General features: G+C 46.2%; 1 protein-coding gene across 5 annotated transcripts in view; it reads right to left on the minus strand.

Annotated features, from left to right (window-relative positions):
* LOC144604575 (receptor-type tyrosine-protein phosphatase T-like) overlaps positions 1–18,032 on the minus strand; it is a 607,863-nt gene that overhangs the window by 319,994 nt on the left and 269,837 nt on the right. For 4 of the 5 annotated variants that reach the window (XM_078419171.1, XM_078419169.1, XM_078419173.1 and 1 more), the window contains exon 6: positions 16,466–16,640. The exons of the other annotated variant lie outside the window; for it this stretch is intronic. In XM_078419171.1, coding sequence (XP_078275297.1) covers positions 16,466–16,640 — 175 coding nt within the window. The remainder of the gene's footprint in view (positions 1–16,465; positions 16,641–18,032) is intronic. 5 annotated transcript variants of the gene reach the window in all.

Here is an 18,032-nt window from a genome sequence, read left to right on the forward strand (position 1 = left end):
TCTCAGATTTCCTCCCACATTCCAACACTTGTTGGTATGTTCATTGTCTCGGTATAATTGTAAATTGTCCCTAATGTGTAGGATAGTGTTAGTGTGCGGGGATCGCTGGTCGGCGTGGACTTGGTGGGCTGAAAGGTCTGTTTCCGCGCTGTATCTCTAAACTAAACTAACCAAATCAAACCTCTGGGAGGGTCTTGACCCGAAGCGTAACCCATTCCTTCTCCACAGAGATGCTGCCTGTCCCGTCGGAGTTACTCCAGCATTTGTGTCTATCTTCAAATCAAACCTCATGATTGTTCGAGTGTTCTACCCACAGAACATGGCGACGTTTCAACCAGAACTACTACACAAAATGCACTGCCAATAAATCAGAGCGTCACTCAATATTCAACATCTAAACAAAACTCAAGGAGCCGCAAAGTTAAAGTTCATGGAGAACGTATGTGTTTTATTGAATGAGGTGTTGCGGACATGACAGATGTCAATTGGTCGTGACATCGGATGGAAATTGCTGATAAAGGGTGGTCGAGATTCCCCCAGAGTTTGTACCAGGAGCAGATCTTTTTAGATTTTAGATATAGATTTAGAGATACCAGCGCGGAAACAGGCCTTCGGCCCACCGAGTCCGCGCCGCCCAGCGATCCCCCGCACATTAACACCTATCCTACACAAACCAGCGACAATTTTTTTTTACATTACCCAGTCAATTACCTACATACCTGTACGCCTTTGGAGGTCGTGGGAGGAAACGAAGATCTCGGAGAAACCCACGCAGGTCACGGAGAGAACGTACAAACTCCGAGTTGAGCAGTTTGTAGTCACACCAGGGGCTCGGGCCTCACGAGTTTAGGCCTGTCCAAAAATGCAGCTAATCCTTTGTGACGTCCTAATGTGTCAGCTGAAAGATGCCCCTTTATCTTGCAATGGGTCATAAAACCAGAACTCAAGTTCAACTCCAATTCACCAGCTTATGTGTTGTGGAATTCTTTGTCACAGACGGCTGTGGAGGCCAAGTCAGTGGATATTTTGAAGGCAGAGACAGATAGATCTTGATTAGAAACATAGAAACATAGACCATAGAAAATAGGTGTCAGGAGTAGGCCATTCGGCCCTTCGAGCTGCACCGCCATTCAATATGATCATGGCTGATCATCCAGCTCAGTAACCTGTACCTGCCTTCTCTCCATACCCCCTGATCCCTTTAGCAAAAAGGGCCACATCTAACTCCCTCTTAAATATAGCTAATGAACTGGCCTTAACTACTTTCTGTGGCAGAGAGTTCCACAGACTCACCACTCTCTGTGTGAAGAAATGTTTTCTCATCTCGGTCCCTAAAAGACTTCCCCCTTATCCTTAAGCTGTGACCCTGGTTCTGGACTCCCCCAACATCGGGAACAATCTTCCCGCATTCTAGGCCTCTCCAACCCCTTAAGAATTTTATATGTTTCTATAAGATCCCCCCTCAGTCTTCTAAATTCCAGCGAGTACAAGCCCAGTCTATCAGTCTTTCCTCATATGAAAGTCCCGCCATCCCAGGGATCAATCTGGTGAACCTTCTCTGTACTCCCTCTAAGCAAGAACGTCTTCCTCAGGTTAGGAGACCAAAACTGCACACAATACTCCAGGTGCGGTCTCACCAAGGCCCTGTACAACTGCAGCAGAACCTCCCTGCTCCTAAACTCAAATCCTCTTGCTCTGAATGCCAACATACCATTCGCTTTCTTCACTGCCTGCTGCACCTGCATGCTTGCTTTCAATGACTGGTGCACCATGACACCCAGGTCACGTTGCATCTCCCCTTCTCCCAATCGGTCACCATTCAGGTAATACTACTGCTTTCCTGTTCTTGCCGCCAAAGTGGATAACCTCACATTTATCCACATTATATTGCATCTGCCATGCATTTGCCCACGCGTCAGTCTGAAGAAGGGTCTCGACCCGAAACGTCACCCATTCCTTCTCTCCCGAGATGCTGCCTGACCTGCTGAGTTACTCCAGCATTTGTGAATATACACACATACACATAAATCATTTCCATTCATGACCAATGACTAAATAATAAACCCGAAGCACAGAAAGTACGATGATGATTTTGTTTTAAGATGCCATTGTGATCATTTGGTTTGCTTCATGAAGCACACGCAAGTCTATGGAGTGCAAGCTTTGTCTGCTTGCAGCATTCTGTGGCAATCCTGATTGTGGTTGAATAAGAAAAGTGTTCAATAAACCTACCAGAACCTTCCACAATGATTTCATTAGTGGAGTACACTGCAGGTGTGACAAACTGGCTCTCGATGCAAAGTGAAAATATTTCGTAACTGGGTAGTTGTCCCTATTATTTTATGATTATTGCACATCACTCACAGTGCGTAATCAATAATGGTGTGAATTGGTTGGTTCTATCATTACCCACTTCTCTCTCAGTTCTTCGTGGAGGAAGCTGAGGGGTGATCTTACCGAGATGTGTGGCACCATGAGGGGAATAATTAATGTGAACGCAAAGAGTCTTATCCTCAGCATCGGGGAATCAAGAACCAGAGGTCACAGGTATTGGAGGAGGGAGGGGAAAGATTTTGACGTGTGGCACGGTGGTGCAGTGGTAGAGTTGCTGCCTTACAGCGAATGCAGCGCCGGAGACCCGGGTTCCATCCCGACTACGGGCGCTGTCTGTACGGAGTTTGTACGTTCTCCCCATGACCTGCATGGGTTTTCCCCGAGATCTTCGGTTTCCTCCCCCACTCCAAAGACGTACAGGTTTGTAGGTTAACTGGCTTGGTAAATGTAAATATTGTCCCTAGTGGGTATAGGATAGTGTTAGTGTGCCGAAGGGCCTGTTTCCGCGCTGTATCTCTAAACTAAACTTAAAAAATTAATAGGAACCCGCGGGGCACCTTTATCACACAGAGGGTGGAGGGTGTCTGGAACGAGCTGCCAGAGGAAGTATTCGGAGCAGGTACAACACCAACAACAACAGTTAAAAATACATTTGGGCAGGGACATGGATAAGAAATTTGGCCAAAGGTGGGCAAATGGGACCAGCATAGATGGGGTACCCTGCCCAGCAGGAGCGAGTTGGGCCGAAGGGCCTGTTTCTGTGCTGCGTGACTCTATGACTGAAAATCAAATCAAAAGCAGTAACAAGAGCTGCAAGTGCAAGAACGCACCCTGTGAGGAGTTTCAATACTAAAGTGGAAGGATTTATATTTGGAAGTAAAGGAGTAATCAAAAATAAACAGGATTAGTGATATCTCACAGGAATCTTTACTGGGACTTAACTATCAACTATATTCATTTCTGATTTAGATAATACCCCAGAGAGAGAAATATTCAGACTTTCTGAATGATGCAAGGATTAGCAGCGTAGACATAGAAAATAATGTCACAGCCAGACGCTGGAGATTAGATAGAGATGTGGAAGTGTGGGAGAACCAGTCACCACAAGAGTCAGGTCACAAAGTGCCCATGCTGACCAAGCTGGCATCTTGGGCTCACCACATTTGCCCAGACTTGGTCTATACTCCTGCCCAAATGTCATTAAAAAGTCGAAGATAGACAGAACAAGCTGGAGTAACTCAGCGGGACAGGCAGCATCTCTGGAGAGAAGGAATGGGTGACGTTTCGGGTCGAGACCCTTCTTCAGACTGGTTAGGGATAAGGGAAACGAGGGATATAGACGGTGATGTAGAGAGATAAAGAACAATGAATGAAAGATATGCAACAAAGTAACGATGATAAAGGGAACAGGCCATTGTTGGCTGTTTTTGGGTGAAAAAGAGAAGCTGGGGAGACTTGGGTGGGGGAGGGATGGAGAGAGAGGGAATGATGGGGTTACGTGAATGAATGAATGAATGAATGAATGAATGAATGAATGAATAAGTTTATTGGCCAAGTATGCAGATACAAGGAATGTGCCTTGGTGCTCCGCTCACAAATGACAACACAAACATACAGTTAACAATTAAGAATAAAGCATAAACACATCAAAATAATAAGGATACAACATTACGGTCTAAACATGTGGGTGAAAATAAACCAGAGCAAAAAAGAGACTACAGACTTTGGTTATTGAGTAGAACATTCACTCGTGGCAAAAAGCTGTTTTTATGTCTGGCTGTGGCTGCCTGAAGTGAATGAAATCAATATCCATACCACTGGCCTGCAAGCTGACCAGGCTAAATATCAGATGCTGTTCCTCCAATTTGCGTCTAGCCTCACTCTGACAGTGGAGGAGACCTAGGACAGAAAGGTCAGTGTGGGAATGGGATGGGGAATTACAAAGTCTTTAACAAGTTGTGATTGCATCCGCTCCTGCAGCTTCCTCTGGCAGCTTGTTCCAGATACGCTCTACCCTCTGCGTGAAGAAGCGGCCCGCTGATGTCCCATTATTCTGTGTTCTGGAGTACTGTGTGCAGTTGTACAGGGCCCTAGTGAGACCACACCTGGAGTACTGTGTGCAGTTGTACAGGGCCCTGATGAGACCGCACCTGGAGTACTGTGTGCAGTTGTACAGGGCCCTAGTGAGACCGCACCTGGAGTACTGTGTGCAGTTGTACAGGGCCCTAGTGAGACCGCACCTGGAGTACTGTGTGCAGTTGTACAGGGCCCTAGTGAGACCGCACCTGGAGTACTGTGTGCAGTTGTACAGGGCCCTAGTGAGACCGCACCTGGAGTACTGTGTGCAGTTTTGGTCTCCAAATTTGAGGAAGGATATTCTTGCTATTGAGGGCGTGCAGCGTAGGTTTACTAGGTTAATTCCCGGAATGGCGAGACTGTCACATGTTGAAAGACTGGAGTGACTAGGCTTGTATACACTGGAATTTAGAAGGATGAGAGGGGATCTTATCGAAACGTATAAGATTATTAAGGGGTTGGACACATTAGAGGCAGGAAACATGTTCCCAATGTTGGGGGAGACCAGAACCAGGGGCCACAGTTTAAGAATAAGGGGTAGGCCATTTAGAACAGAGATGAGGAAAAACTTTTTCAGTCAGAGAGTTGTGAATCTGTGGAATTCTCTGCCTCAGAGGGCAGTGGAGGCTAATTCTCTGAATACATTCAAGAGAGAGCTAGATAGAGCTCTTAAGGATAGCGGAGTCAGGGGGTATGGGGAGAAAGCAGGAACCGGGTACTGATTGAGAATGATCAGCCATGATCACATTGAATGGCAGTGCTGGCTCGAAGGGCCGAATGGCCTCCTCCTGCACCTATTGTCTATTGTCTATTCCCTGATCATGTATCTATACACTGTAACTGGCTCGATTACCTGGAGTATTGTGTACAGTTTTGGTCTCCTAATCTGAGGAAAGACATTCTAGCCTTAGAGGGAGTACAGAGAAGGTTCACCAGATTGATCCCTGGGATGGCAGGACTTTCATATGAAGAAAGACTGGATAGACTCGGCTTGTACTCGCTGGAATTTAGAAGACTGAGGGGGGATCTTATTGAAACATATAAAATTCTTAAGGGGTTGGAGAGGCTAGATGCGGGAAGATTGTTCCCGATGTTGGGGAAGTCCAGAACCAGGGGTCACAGCTTAAGGATAAGGGGGAAGTCTTTTAGGACCGAGATGAGAAAACATTTCTTCACACAGAGAGTGGTGAGTCTGTGGAATTCTCTGCCACAGAAGGTAGTTGAGGCCAGTTCATTGGCTATATTTAAGAGGGAGTTAGATGTGGCCCCTGTGGCTAAAGGGATCAGGGGGTATGGAGAGAAGGCAGGTACAGGTTACTGAGCTGGATGATCAGCCATGATCATATTGAATGGCAGTGCAGGCTCGAAGGGCCGAATGGCCTACTCCTGCACCTATTTTCTATGTTTCTATGTTTCTATTGTCTTTCCACTGACTGCATAGCCATTCCGAAAGGGACCCATTTACCCCCACTCTTTGCTTTCTGTCTGTCTGTCTGATCACTGTACCTCGGTACACGTGACAATAAACTGAACTGAGACTGTGACACAAGCCACCACAGTGAAACCTACTGCATGAAGTGTGGAAGTTAGACACAAAAAATGGTGAAATAACTCAGCGGGTCTTTGACATAGACAATAGACAATAGACAATAGGTGCAGGAGTAGGCCATTCGGCCCCTCGAGCCAGCACTGCCATTCAATGTGATCATGGCTGATTCGGGTCAAGACCTTTCTTCAGTCTGAAGAAGGGTCTCAACCCAAAACATCACCCATTCCTTCTCTCCAGAGATGCTGCCTGACCCGCTGAGTTACTCCAGCACTTTGTGTCTACCTTCGGTTTAAACCTGCATCTGCAGTTTTCTCCCCTACACTTTAACTAAAAAGGCAATACGGGGAGAAAAGATGAGGTACGAGGGTAAACTAGCCAATAATATAAAGGAGGATAGCAAAAGTTTTTTTAGGTACGTGAAGAGGAAAAAAATAGTCAAGGCAAATGTGGGTCCCTTGAAGACAGAAGCAGAGGAATTTATTATGGGGAACAAAGAAATGGCAGACGAGTTAAACCGTTACTTTGGATCTGTCTTCACTGAGGAAGATACACACAATCTCCCAAATGTTCTAGGGGCCGGAGAACCTAGGGTGATGGAGGAACTGAAGGAAATCCACATTAGGCAGGAAATGGTTTTGGGTAGACTGATGGGACTGAAGGCTGATAAATCCCCAGGGCCTGATGGTCTGCATCCCAGGGTACTTAAGGAGGTGGCTCTAGAAATAGTGGAAGCATTGGAGATCATTTTTCAATGTTCTATAGATTCAGGATCAGTTCCTGTGGATTGGAGGATAGCAAATGTTATCCCACTTTTTAAGAAAGGAGGGAGAGAGAAAACGGGTAATTATAGACCAGTTAGTCTGACATCAGTGGTGGGGAAGATGCTGGAGTCAATTATAAAAGACGAAATTGCTGAGCATTTGGATAGCAGTAACAGGATCATTCCGAGTCAGCATGGATTTACGAAGGGGAAATCATGCTTGACAAATCTACTGGAATTTTTTGAGGATGTAACTAGGAAAATTGACAGGGGAGAGTCAGTGGATGTGGTGTACCTCGACTTTCAGAAAGCCTTCGACAAGGTCCCACATAGGAGATTAGTGGGCAAAATTAGGGCACATGGTATTGGGGGTAGGGTACTGACATGGATAGAAAATTGGTTGACAGACAGAAAGCAAAGAGTGGGGATAAATGGGTCCCTTTCGGAATGGGAGGCAGTGACCAGTGGGGTACCGCAAGGTTCGGTGCTGGGACCCCAGCTATTTATGATATACATTAATGACTTAGACGAAGGGATTAAAAGTACCATTAGCAAATTTGCAGATGATACTAAGCTGGGGGGTAGTGTGAATTGTGAGGAAGATGCAATAAGGCTGCAGGGTGACTTGGACAGGTTGTGTGAGTGGGCGGATACATGGCAGATGCAGTTTAATGTAGATAAGTGTGAGGTTATTCACTTTGGAAGTAAGAATAGAAAGGCAGATTATTATCTGAATGGTGTCAAGTTAGGAGGAAGGGGAGTTCAACGAGATCTGGGTGTCCTAGTGCATCAGTCAATGAAAGGAAGCATGCAGGTACAGCAGGCAGTGAAGAAAGCCAATGGAATGTTGGCCTTCGTAACAAGAGGAGTTGAGTATAGGAGCAAAGAGGTCCTTCTACAGTTGTACCGGGCCCTGGTGAGACCGCACCTGGAGTACTGTGTGCAGCTTTGGTCTCCAAATTTGAGGAAGGATATTCTTGCTATGGAGGGCTTGCAGCGTAGGTTCACTAGGTTAATTCCCGGAATGGAGGGACTGTCGTATGTTGAAAGGCTGGAGCGATTGGGCTTGTATACACTGGAATTTAGAAGGATGAGGGGGGATCTTAATAGACAATAGACAATAGACAATAGGTGCAGGAGTAGGCCATTCAGCCCTTCGAGCCAGCACCGCCATTCAATGCGATCATGGCTGATCACTCTCAATCAGTACCCCGTTCCTGCCTTCTCCCCATACCCCCTCACTCCGCTATCCTTAAGAGCTCTATCCAGCTCTCTCTTGAAAGCATCCAACGAACTGGCCTCCACTGCCTTATGAGGCAGAGAATTCCACACCTTCACCACTCTCTGACTGAAAAAGTTCTTCCTCATCTCCGTTCTAAATGGCCTACCCCTTATTCTTAAACTGTGGCCCCTTATTGAAACATATAAGATAATTAGGGGATTGGACACATTAGAGGCAGGAAACATGTTCCCAATGTTGGGGGAGTCCAGAACAAGGGGCCACAGTTTAAGAATAAGGGGTAGGCCATTTAGAACGGAGATGAGGAAGAACTTTTTCAGTCAGAGAGTGGTGAAGGTGTGGAATTCTCTGCCTCAGAAGGCAGTGGAGGCCAGTTCGTTGGATGCTTTCAAGAGAGAGCTGGATAGAGCTCTTAAGGATAGCGGAGTGAGGGGGTATGGGGAGAAGGCAGGAACGGGGTACTGATTGAGAGTGATCAGCCATGATCGCATTGAATGGCGGAGCTGGCTCGAAGGGCTGAATGGCCTACTCCTGCACCTATTGTCTATTGTCTATTGACTGTGACACAAGCCACCACAAGGGTCTGAGTCACAGTGAAACCTACTGCATGAAGTGTGGAAGTTAGACACAAAAAATGGTGAAATAACTCAGCGGGTCTTTGACAGTAGACAATATACAATAGGTGCAGGAGTAGGCCATTCGGCCCCTCGAGCCAGCACTGCCATTCAATGTGATCATGGCTGATTCGGGTCGAGACCTTTCTTCAGTCTGAAGAAGGGTCTCAACCCAAAACATCACCCATTCCTTCTCTCCAGAGATGCTGCCTGACCCGCTGAGTTACTCCAGCACTTTGTGTCTACCTTCGGTTTAAACCTGCATCTGCAGTTTTCTCCCGTACACATAAAGTGTGGAGTTGCTTCAGATGTAGTTACATGAAGTTATGTGACAAGCCGCTCCAGAATAGCTTGCACGTTGTACAAGGTGCTGTGTGATTAGCTGTGTATCTGGCACTGTACAGTCTTTGCACAGCACTGACATACGGGGGTACCACTTATATCGAAGTTGAGGTTTAAAAATGAATCTGCAGCCATCGACATCTTGGTAACTCGATGCACCCTTTCAGTATTTACTTGTCTTACTTCCAACTCATTTACAAAAACAAACACAATAGTGGTCCAGAGTGGTCCAGGGTACGAGCAGGTTGACTGTGTGGGGTGGTGACAGATCCAGGGGCAGTTCTTACTCTTACCCTGGCCGTTTCACCAATCCCCTCTGTTCTTTACATTAACCAGACATGTGAATGAGGTAAAAAAACGAGGAAAAGTGCCGAACACTTGCACAGTGGGCCTCAAAAAGGTCAAAAAAGTGTTGAAAATTTACACACAAAATTACCAGTTTCAAGCCTCTTTTAGTGCATTACAAAGTAAAAACGGACATTACAAAATAGTGTGAATATGTCACTGTGCACTAATAACATTTTTATTATCTTAATTAATTTAGTTATATAATCTTGCACTTAAATTTAATATATACTAATTACCGTTCCACCACTGATTTTCTGGCACTCTTGGTTCCAGAGCTTTGCTGGTTTATCCAGCCGGCCAAGGAAGTCGCTCAGCGATGGCCATCGATGTGCTGGTTCCAGCTGGGCTGGAGTTCCAGAGCCCCGGCCGCAGGTTGCAAATTCAACCCACTGATCGGCCGTGGAAGTCCCGATGAGGTCGAGATTGGCTGCCTTGCCCAGCCGAGGTGCCACATTTTCGAAGAGACTTCCAGGGCGCGGGGGATTTCAAGTGGGCTCTCGTAATTTTGTCTGGATTTCAATGATTAGCGGAACTCCTAGCGACCTCTAGCGGAACCCTAGTATTCTGGGGAACCCTGGCTGCAAAACACTGCTATGCACCGTTTATTTTCTTTTTTTTTCTTTCTTTTTTTCAATCCAATTTCTCCGTCGGTAAAAGCGATTTTGGCAAAGTGAAAAATGCGGAAATCATGCAAAAAGCGCGGAAAATCGATTTTGAAAACGCGGAAATCCGCGGAAACGCAGAAAATTCCCATGCTTGATAAACACAAAATGCTGGAGTAACTCAGCGGGACAGGCTGCATCTCTGGAGAGAAAGAATAGGTGACGTTTCGGGACAAGACCATTCTCGGCCCGAAACGTCACCCATTCCTTCTCTCCAGAGATGCTGCCTGACCCGCTGAGTTACTCCAGCTTTCTGTGTCTATCTTCGGTTTAAACCAGCACCTGTAGTTCCTTCTTCCACCCATTGTTCTTTATGTTGGGGGGTTGATCAATGAAGCCATGCAACCTTACACCTGTGTGTGAGCGCGGTCTTAATGGGGAGTTTCCTGGGCTCAGGGTGCAGCTTAAAAATAAATTCAATCTTGACTCTGAACAAACAGACCATAAATCACTTTCACAGCAAAACAAAATAGCTTCCCGCTTGCCAATCTCTGAAGAAGGGTCTCGACCCGAAACGTCACCCATTCCTTCTCTCCCGAGATACTGCCTGACCTGCTGAGTTACTCCAGCATTTTGTGAATAAACCGATTTGTACCAGCATCTGCAGTTATTTTCTTATATTATGCCAATGTGCAGGTGTGTGTCAGTGCGGTGTGGCCACTAATTACCGTGCGTAGGCTCACTGGTGACTGCCTGCCTTTCCCCACTGCGTCGCTCTCTGTTGATGAAAGCAGACTCTCCCCAAATAGTAATGACCAAGATCGAGCTTGACCCCCTGACTTCTGACCTCTGCTCTTGGTTTATCCCTCCTGAACATTTATAACAAAGAATGAAGGCTTCGGCGCACCGGGTCCACACTGACCAGAGATCCCCCCACACTAACACTATCCTACACAAACTGGGGACAATTTAACAAAGCCAATTTACCTACAAACCTGCACGTCTTTGGAGTGTGGGAGGAAACCAGAGCTCCTGGAGAAAAGCCACCTCGGTCAGGGGGTGAACGCACAAACTCCGTACAGACAGCACCCATAGTCAGGATGGAACCCGGGTCTCCGGCGCTGTGAGGCGGCAACTCTACCGCTGTGCCACCGTGCGTGAGAGTTACTATGATGAATTTCTCTCTAAATATTTGTAATGAGAAGTTGCACAAGGAATGGCATAAGTCAGGCTGATAAAAACTCTTGTAGGCATAAGGTCATAAGTCATAGGAGTAGAATTAGGCCATTCGGCCCATCAAGTCTACTCCGCTATTCAATCATGGCTGATCTATCTCTCCCTCCTAACCCCATTCTCCTGTCTTCTCCCCTTGCTCCCTGACACCTGTACTCATCAAAATTAGTAGGCAAATGAACGAATGATGGGACCGTGTTATTTACGTAAGATGAATGGGCCACTGAAGGTATATATAATATAAGAAAATAACTGCAGATGCTGGTACAAATCGAAGGTATTTATTCAAAAAATGCTGGAGTAACTCAGCAGGTCAGGCAGCATCTCGGGAGAGAAGGAATGGACGACGTTTCAGGTCGAGACCCTTCTTCAGACCACTGAGGGTTGTCAGTGTTGCATCTGTAAACGAACAAGCATTAATGTTTTTGCCTTAGTAGATGTTGGGTACTGTGGAGATTCACAAAGTGGTTTTGTGGGTGAATTACTTCTAATCCCCAAGTCTAACACTCTCAACAAATTGACTGGCATCAGTTTCCGGATAGCGCTGTCTAAATCTCATTGCAGTGCACAGAACGTAAAACAATTACTTCTCGATTAAATCCACTCCTGCGTTTTGTCTCACTTGATCCTGCTATGGGTCTTTTCCACTTTGCACATGAATCCGTTTAAACAGAGGTTGCCTTTATTTGGTTACTGATTCATTAAACACACTTTGAAATTCAGCTATATTTCAATACAAATTTTAACATCACAGACCATTTACAAAACCTAATAGACAATTGCTCTCGCTTAACTGCTACTAAAGGCTTAAATGTTTTATTGGTATTTGATTTTCCGTATTGATTTCGACAAAAAAACTTGTAATTAATTGATGCAGAACGTGATGCAATTTTTCATGGCACTGTTTAAGTATTCAAACAATAGCTGATCTGTAATCATCTCAGCAAGGGTTCAAATATAAAGAGAAATATAACAGATTTAATAATCCTCTTCATTATGGCTCAGAGTAATCAATGGGAATTGTTCAGGTACTTAGGTAACGAAGGAAGGTTTGCAATAGGAGAGGCAGCAAATTCACTTGGTGGTAATCTTGGTATTTTCATGGCACAGTGATGTGCCTTACTGACGACGATGTACAACTAGTGAAGCTGACTTCAGTTTATTCACGCACCACATCGCTCACACCTCAGTCTTTGTTTCGCTGTGGTTTACAAAGGCTGGACTAAATCCAAATTGTCTCCAATTAAATCAATCACATGAGTCACTCTTACAGTTTCTGAGAGTTTTTAATTTAGATCCAACATTTTAAATTCTTTTGTCTCTCTCCCGTGAGATGTTTTGTAATTATCATGCAGTGAATTAAGAAAAATAGTCTGTGCCTAAAAATATTCTTCCAGATTGTATCCAGGGCCTGTTACTTTTAATTGATCTTCTTACCTTGCAACTCTTTTGTCTTCTCTGGGGAAGATCCTGCATCACACCTCCATGGCCAATACTTAAGTTTTATTCATGCACAGAACCTATGGTTTGCTGATAAGGCCTCTGTATATTGCACAAACCACATTGACTTTTAACTAAAGATAGGCACAAAGTACTGGAATAACCCAGCAGGTCAGGCAGCATCTCTGGAGCACATGAATAGGTGACATTTCAGGACAGGACCCTACTTCAGACTGAAGAAGGATCATATCATATCATATCATATATCTACAGCCGGAAACAGGCCTTTTCGGCCCTCCAAGTCCGTGCCGCCCAGTGATCCCACTATCCTACACCCACTAGGGACAATTTTTACATTTACCCAGCCAATTAACCTACATACCTGCACGTCTTTGGAGTGTGGGAGGAAACCGAAGATCTCGGAGAAAACCCACGCAGGTCACGGGGAGAACGTACAAACTCCTTACAGTGCAGCACCCGTAGTCAGGATCGAACCTGAGTCTCCGGCGCTGCATTCGTTGCGAAACGTCACCTATCCATGTTCTCCAGAGATGCTGCCTGACCCACTGAGTTACTCCAGCACTCTGTGAAACGTCACCTATCCATGTTCTCCACAGACGCTGCCTGACCCACTGAGTTACTCCAGCACTCTGTGAAATGTCACCTACCCATGTTCTCCAGAGACACTGCCTGACCCACTGAGTTACTCCAGCACTCTGTGAAACGTCACCTATCCATGTTCTCCAGAGATGCTGCCTGATCTGCTGAATTACTCCAGCACATTGTGTCTTATTTTTTAAACCAGCACCAGCAGTTTCCTGTGTCTACACAACTCACTGCCTCCGAAAAGCAGACAACTTAATCAAGGACCTTTTCACCCTAGTCATTCCCTCTTCTCCCTTTCCCACTTGGGCAGGACATACAAAAGCTTGATAGTACGTACCACCAGATTCAGGAACAGCTTCTTCCCTGCTGTTATCAGGTGGTCCTCCAATAAACCATGATCTTCCAGCCTACCTCATTGCAGGCATTTGACATTTTCTCTGGACTGTTATGTTGAATGCTGTGCCACTGCATGCTCTGCACTCTGGGACTTTTCTCTTTGCGCTGCCTGTTGTATTTGTGTATGGCTTGGTTGCATTTATGTATAGACCAATCTGATTTGATTGGAAAGCATGCAAACAGAAGCTTGTCACCATATCTCGGTACACGTAACAATCATAAACCAAACCAAACAAATCCCAAAGGTCTGAAGAAGGGTCTCGACCTGAAACGTCACCCATTCCTTCTCTCCAGAGATGCTGCCTGACCCACTGAGTTACTCCAACATTTTGTGTCTATCTTTGGTATAAACCAGCATCTGCAGTTCCTTCCTAACCCTCTCCATTCCCAGACTTTACCGCAGTTATGTGCTTGTTCCGTTACAATAATATCCCTTGCAGTAAAACGTAATGTCCCACCCACTCCCCTGACATCAGTCTGAAGAAGGGTCCCGACCCAAAACGTCACCCATTCCTTCTCTCCACAGATGCTGCCTGACCCGCTGAGTTACTCCAGCACTCTGTGAAACGTCACCTATCCATGTTATCCACAGATGCTGCCTGACCCGCTGAGTTACTCCAGCACTCAGTGAAATGTCACCTACCCATGTTCTCCACAGATGCTGCCTGACCCGCTGAGTTACTCCAGCATTTTGTGTCTACAATAATAGCAAAGATGGTTTAGAAAGTCTAAACAGCACAATCTGCTTGCTTTTTCTAGCAACTAATTTTGTAATCATCTGTGAAAACTGTGAAATTTAGTTCAATGCAAATGGTGTATTTAGTTTTTTTCCCCCATCAAATGCACAGCAGAGGTCTGAGGAGCATATGGTGAAATCTGCAGAGAATGAGAATGATGTGCAAGTTGCTGGGAGCAGGGGCTGTCTTGCACTGTGGTTATCGTGGGTTGACAGTAGAATCTCTGACTGCAGGTAGCACCATTCTCCCAGCTCATACCCACCATCTCATTGCTTGCACAACACCACTTATCATACCAGCAAGGTTTCTGCAACACATTCTCACTTCACATTGCCGCTCCACTGGCTACATGCAGATTAGCTTTCAACGAGGCCAATTTATAACAATTTTAGCTCATTTGAGAAGAATATGTTCGACCAAGCCTTGTTGGTCGACTCGAATTGCCTGCTTAATTATCACGCCTGTCGACATTCAAGTGCGGACAAGAAGCTTGCTGAGGCATGGAGCACTGAGTAACAAAGAAGAAATAAAAGCGGGTCAAATGTTATTCTCGGGAGTTGACGTTTTATTACTAAACACAAATAAATAGTGGCTAAAAAATAATTTGAAGTTAGTTAAATGTACCACTGAAGGACAAGCCACTGACTATTTTGTATAAATAATGGTTAAAACGTCTCTCTGCGATTTTGGTTAAATCCTCAGGGTGCACCTTACAATGAATGATGTGCAATTTATTTTGGTGGAGGAAGATTTGAACAGGCATCACTCAAAGACAGGCAGCCTGGGGGTTGGAACCTACTCCACTACCTTCAGCCAAGCTGTAAAAGTAATCGGCAGAAATCATATTGTCTTAAAATTGCAACTCAGTCGCTTGGAATATCTTTGAAAAGTAATTTATTTCCTGAACAGAACTGAAGACTGATGGAGTGAAGGTGCCTTGGATGCACAGAGCAACAGTCTAGGTTGCAATCGAACACTACAGTTACGTTACTTATACAATGATGTTCATGTGCGTTGTGATTGCATAGTTTGCACCCAGAATAATGCATTCAAATATCATGCACGACTGCACAAATCACAAAATTGTCCCCACTTTGAAATCAATCTCCCACTGATTATTGTATTTGATCCATTCGCGTCAGCAGGGAAAACATTTTCTCACCGTAAGTAATAATGTAAAATAATCTAATCATCTGCAAATTTCAGTTCCAATTTCAACTTTGCATTTATGGTCAATCCTACTTTAAAGGTTCTGCATATTATACTTTATACAATATGTTACAATGACTGTGGGCTTGACAACGATCAAATACAACTCTTCAGGAATCAGATGAAATGAGGTTTGGACAATTTAAATGATTTGATCAAAGTAGGCAAAAATTCTGCGGTGGCAGAAACGACAAACTGCAAATATAGATTCCCAGCAAGCTGCGAGATGGTGCATACTTTAGTGTAGGAAGGAACTGCAGATGCTGGTTTAAACCAAAGATAGACACAAAAAGTTGGAGTAACTCAGCGACATCAGCAACAGGTAGCATCTCTGGAGAGAAGGAATGGGTGACGTTTCAGGTCGAGAACCTTCTTCAGACTTCTTCAAACACTAAAGATGGTTCATTTGTGATTTAAAAGACCTGGGTTGAAACTTGTTCGAAGTAGATGTTGGAGATTTATCAAGACAGAATCTTTCTGTCCTTCACCCTAGTTGACATTAGTGTTTAACAAGTAACTCAGCTGGGAGCTGGCCCTAGGTGGACCATACTGTCTCTAATGTTCACCCTGGGTTAAGGAACGCACTAGGTTGCACCCATCCCCTCCCCTCATGGTTACACAGAGAGTGTACACAATCTTTGTTAATTGCATAAAATCACCTCAGACAGCAAATATGAAAGCAAACACCACCAGCGACCACGTGCTCCCGCTCCACCAATGGCGGGCGCCCGGGGGCGGCACGTGCCCGCTGGCTGGGTGAGGTCACATGGGGGCGCGGGGCGGTGACGTCACCTTGTCCCGTATTTGGAAGTTGGCAACATAGAGTCATACAGTCCTACAGCACAGAAAGAGGCCCTTCGGCCCATCGTGTCCGCGCCGCCCGTTACCAAACATCTATCCAGAACACATATTTACTGCTTTTCTTTCAACATCATTCAATTGACAGTTTGTTAGTTTCGTAACACAAGGCAGGCCTCACCTTTCACAATTAGCTCTGCATAATTGGACACTCCCGAGCCGCCTTCCGACCGGATCACACATCGGTATTTGCTGGTGGTCTTGTGCGATGTATCTGCCACGCTGACAGTGGCTGAGAACCGCCTGTGGTTCACCACCCTGGTCACCATCAGGGCCGTATCCTTGCCTTGCCATTGCTGTGGGCAAAGAGTGCAATGGTTGAAACATGGCCTTGCTCACCAATACCAGCTGAACGGCAATGAACAACTCCGTCTGGGGGTAATTCCCCATCTAAGGAATCTATAGGAGACGCTGCCTCAAAAACATACACCTCCAGATTCAGGGACAGTTTCTTCACAGCTGTTATCAGGCAACTGAACCATCCCATCACCAACTAGAGAGTGGTCCTGACCTCCCATCAACCTCATTGGAGACCCTTGGGCTATCTTTCATCAAACTTTACGGGACTTTACCCTGACCCACACCACCCTGACCCACACCACCCTGACCCACACCACACTGACCCACACCACCCTGGCCACACTCTCACTGACCCACACCACCCTGGCCACACTCTCACTGACCCACACCACACTGACCCACACCACCCTGGCCACACTCTCACTGACCCACACCACCCTGACCCACACCACACTGACCCACACCACCCTGGCCACACTCTCACTGACCCACACCACCCTGACCCACACCACACTGACCCACACCACCCTGGCCACACTCTCACTGACCCACACCACCCTGGCCACACTCTCACTGACCCACACCACCCTGGCCACACTCTCACTGACCCACACCACCCTGGCCACACTCTCACTGACCCACACCACCCTGACCCACACCACCCTGACCCACACCACCCTGACCACACTCTCACTGACCCACACCACCCTGACCCACACCACCCTGACCCACACACTGACCCACACCACCCTGACCCACACCACCCTGACCCACACACTGACCCACACCACCCTGACCCACACCACCCTGACCCACACCACCCTGGCCACACCACCCTGGCCACACCACCCTGACCCACACCACCCTGACCCACACACTGACCCACACCACCCTGACCCACACCCTGACCACACCCCCCTGACCCACACCACCCTGGCCACACTCTCACTGACCCACACCACTCTGGCCACACTCTCACTGACCCACACCACCCTGGCCACACTCTCATCTCGCTGCTACCAATGGGGAGAAGGTACAGGAGGCTGAAAACTGTGACCTCCAGGTTCAAGAACAGCTTCTTCCCAGCAACCATCAGGCTCTGGAGCAGCGCACAAAGCAGATGTGATAATTGTATTTAGGAGACTTATGGAGAGGCTCATGGATAAGCAAGAAATGGAGGGATATGGCAGATATGGCAGGCAGATATGAGTTGGTCCTAGCATCACGGTGGCTGTTTGTAGCACCAATAACATTATAGATTTTGTTCAGACTTAGTTGTAAGATCAAAAACTCAATTCCATAAAAGTCTCATTATGAAATCAGTTTAAGGGCCATATTCTCAGGAACAAAGCGTCGTGACCCAGGCCTACATTTGCCTTGATCTACAT

The sequence above is a fragment of the Rhinoraja longicauda genome, chromosome 22 (genome assembly GCF_053455715.1).
Source record: "Rhinoraja longicauda isolate Sanriku21f chromosome 22, sRhiLon1.1, whole genome shotgun sequence".
Lineage (NCBI taxonomy): Eukaryota > Metazoa > Chordata > Chondrichthyes > Rajiformes > Arhynchobatidae > Rhinoraja > Rhinoraja longicauda.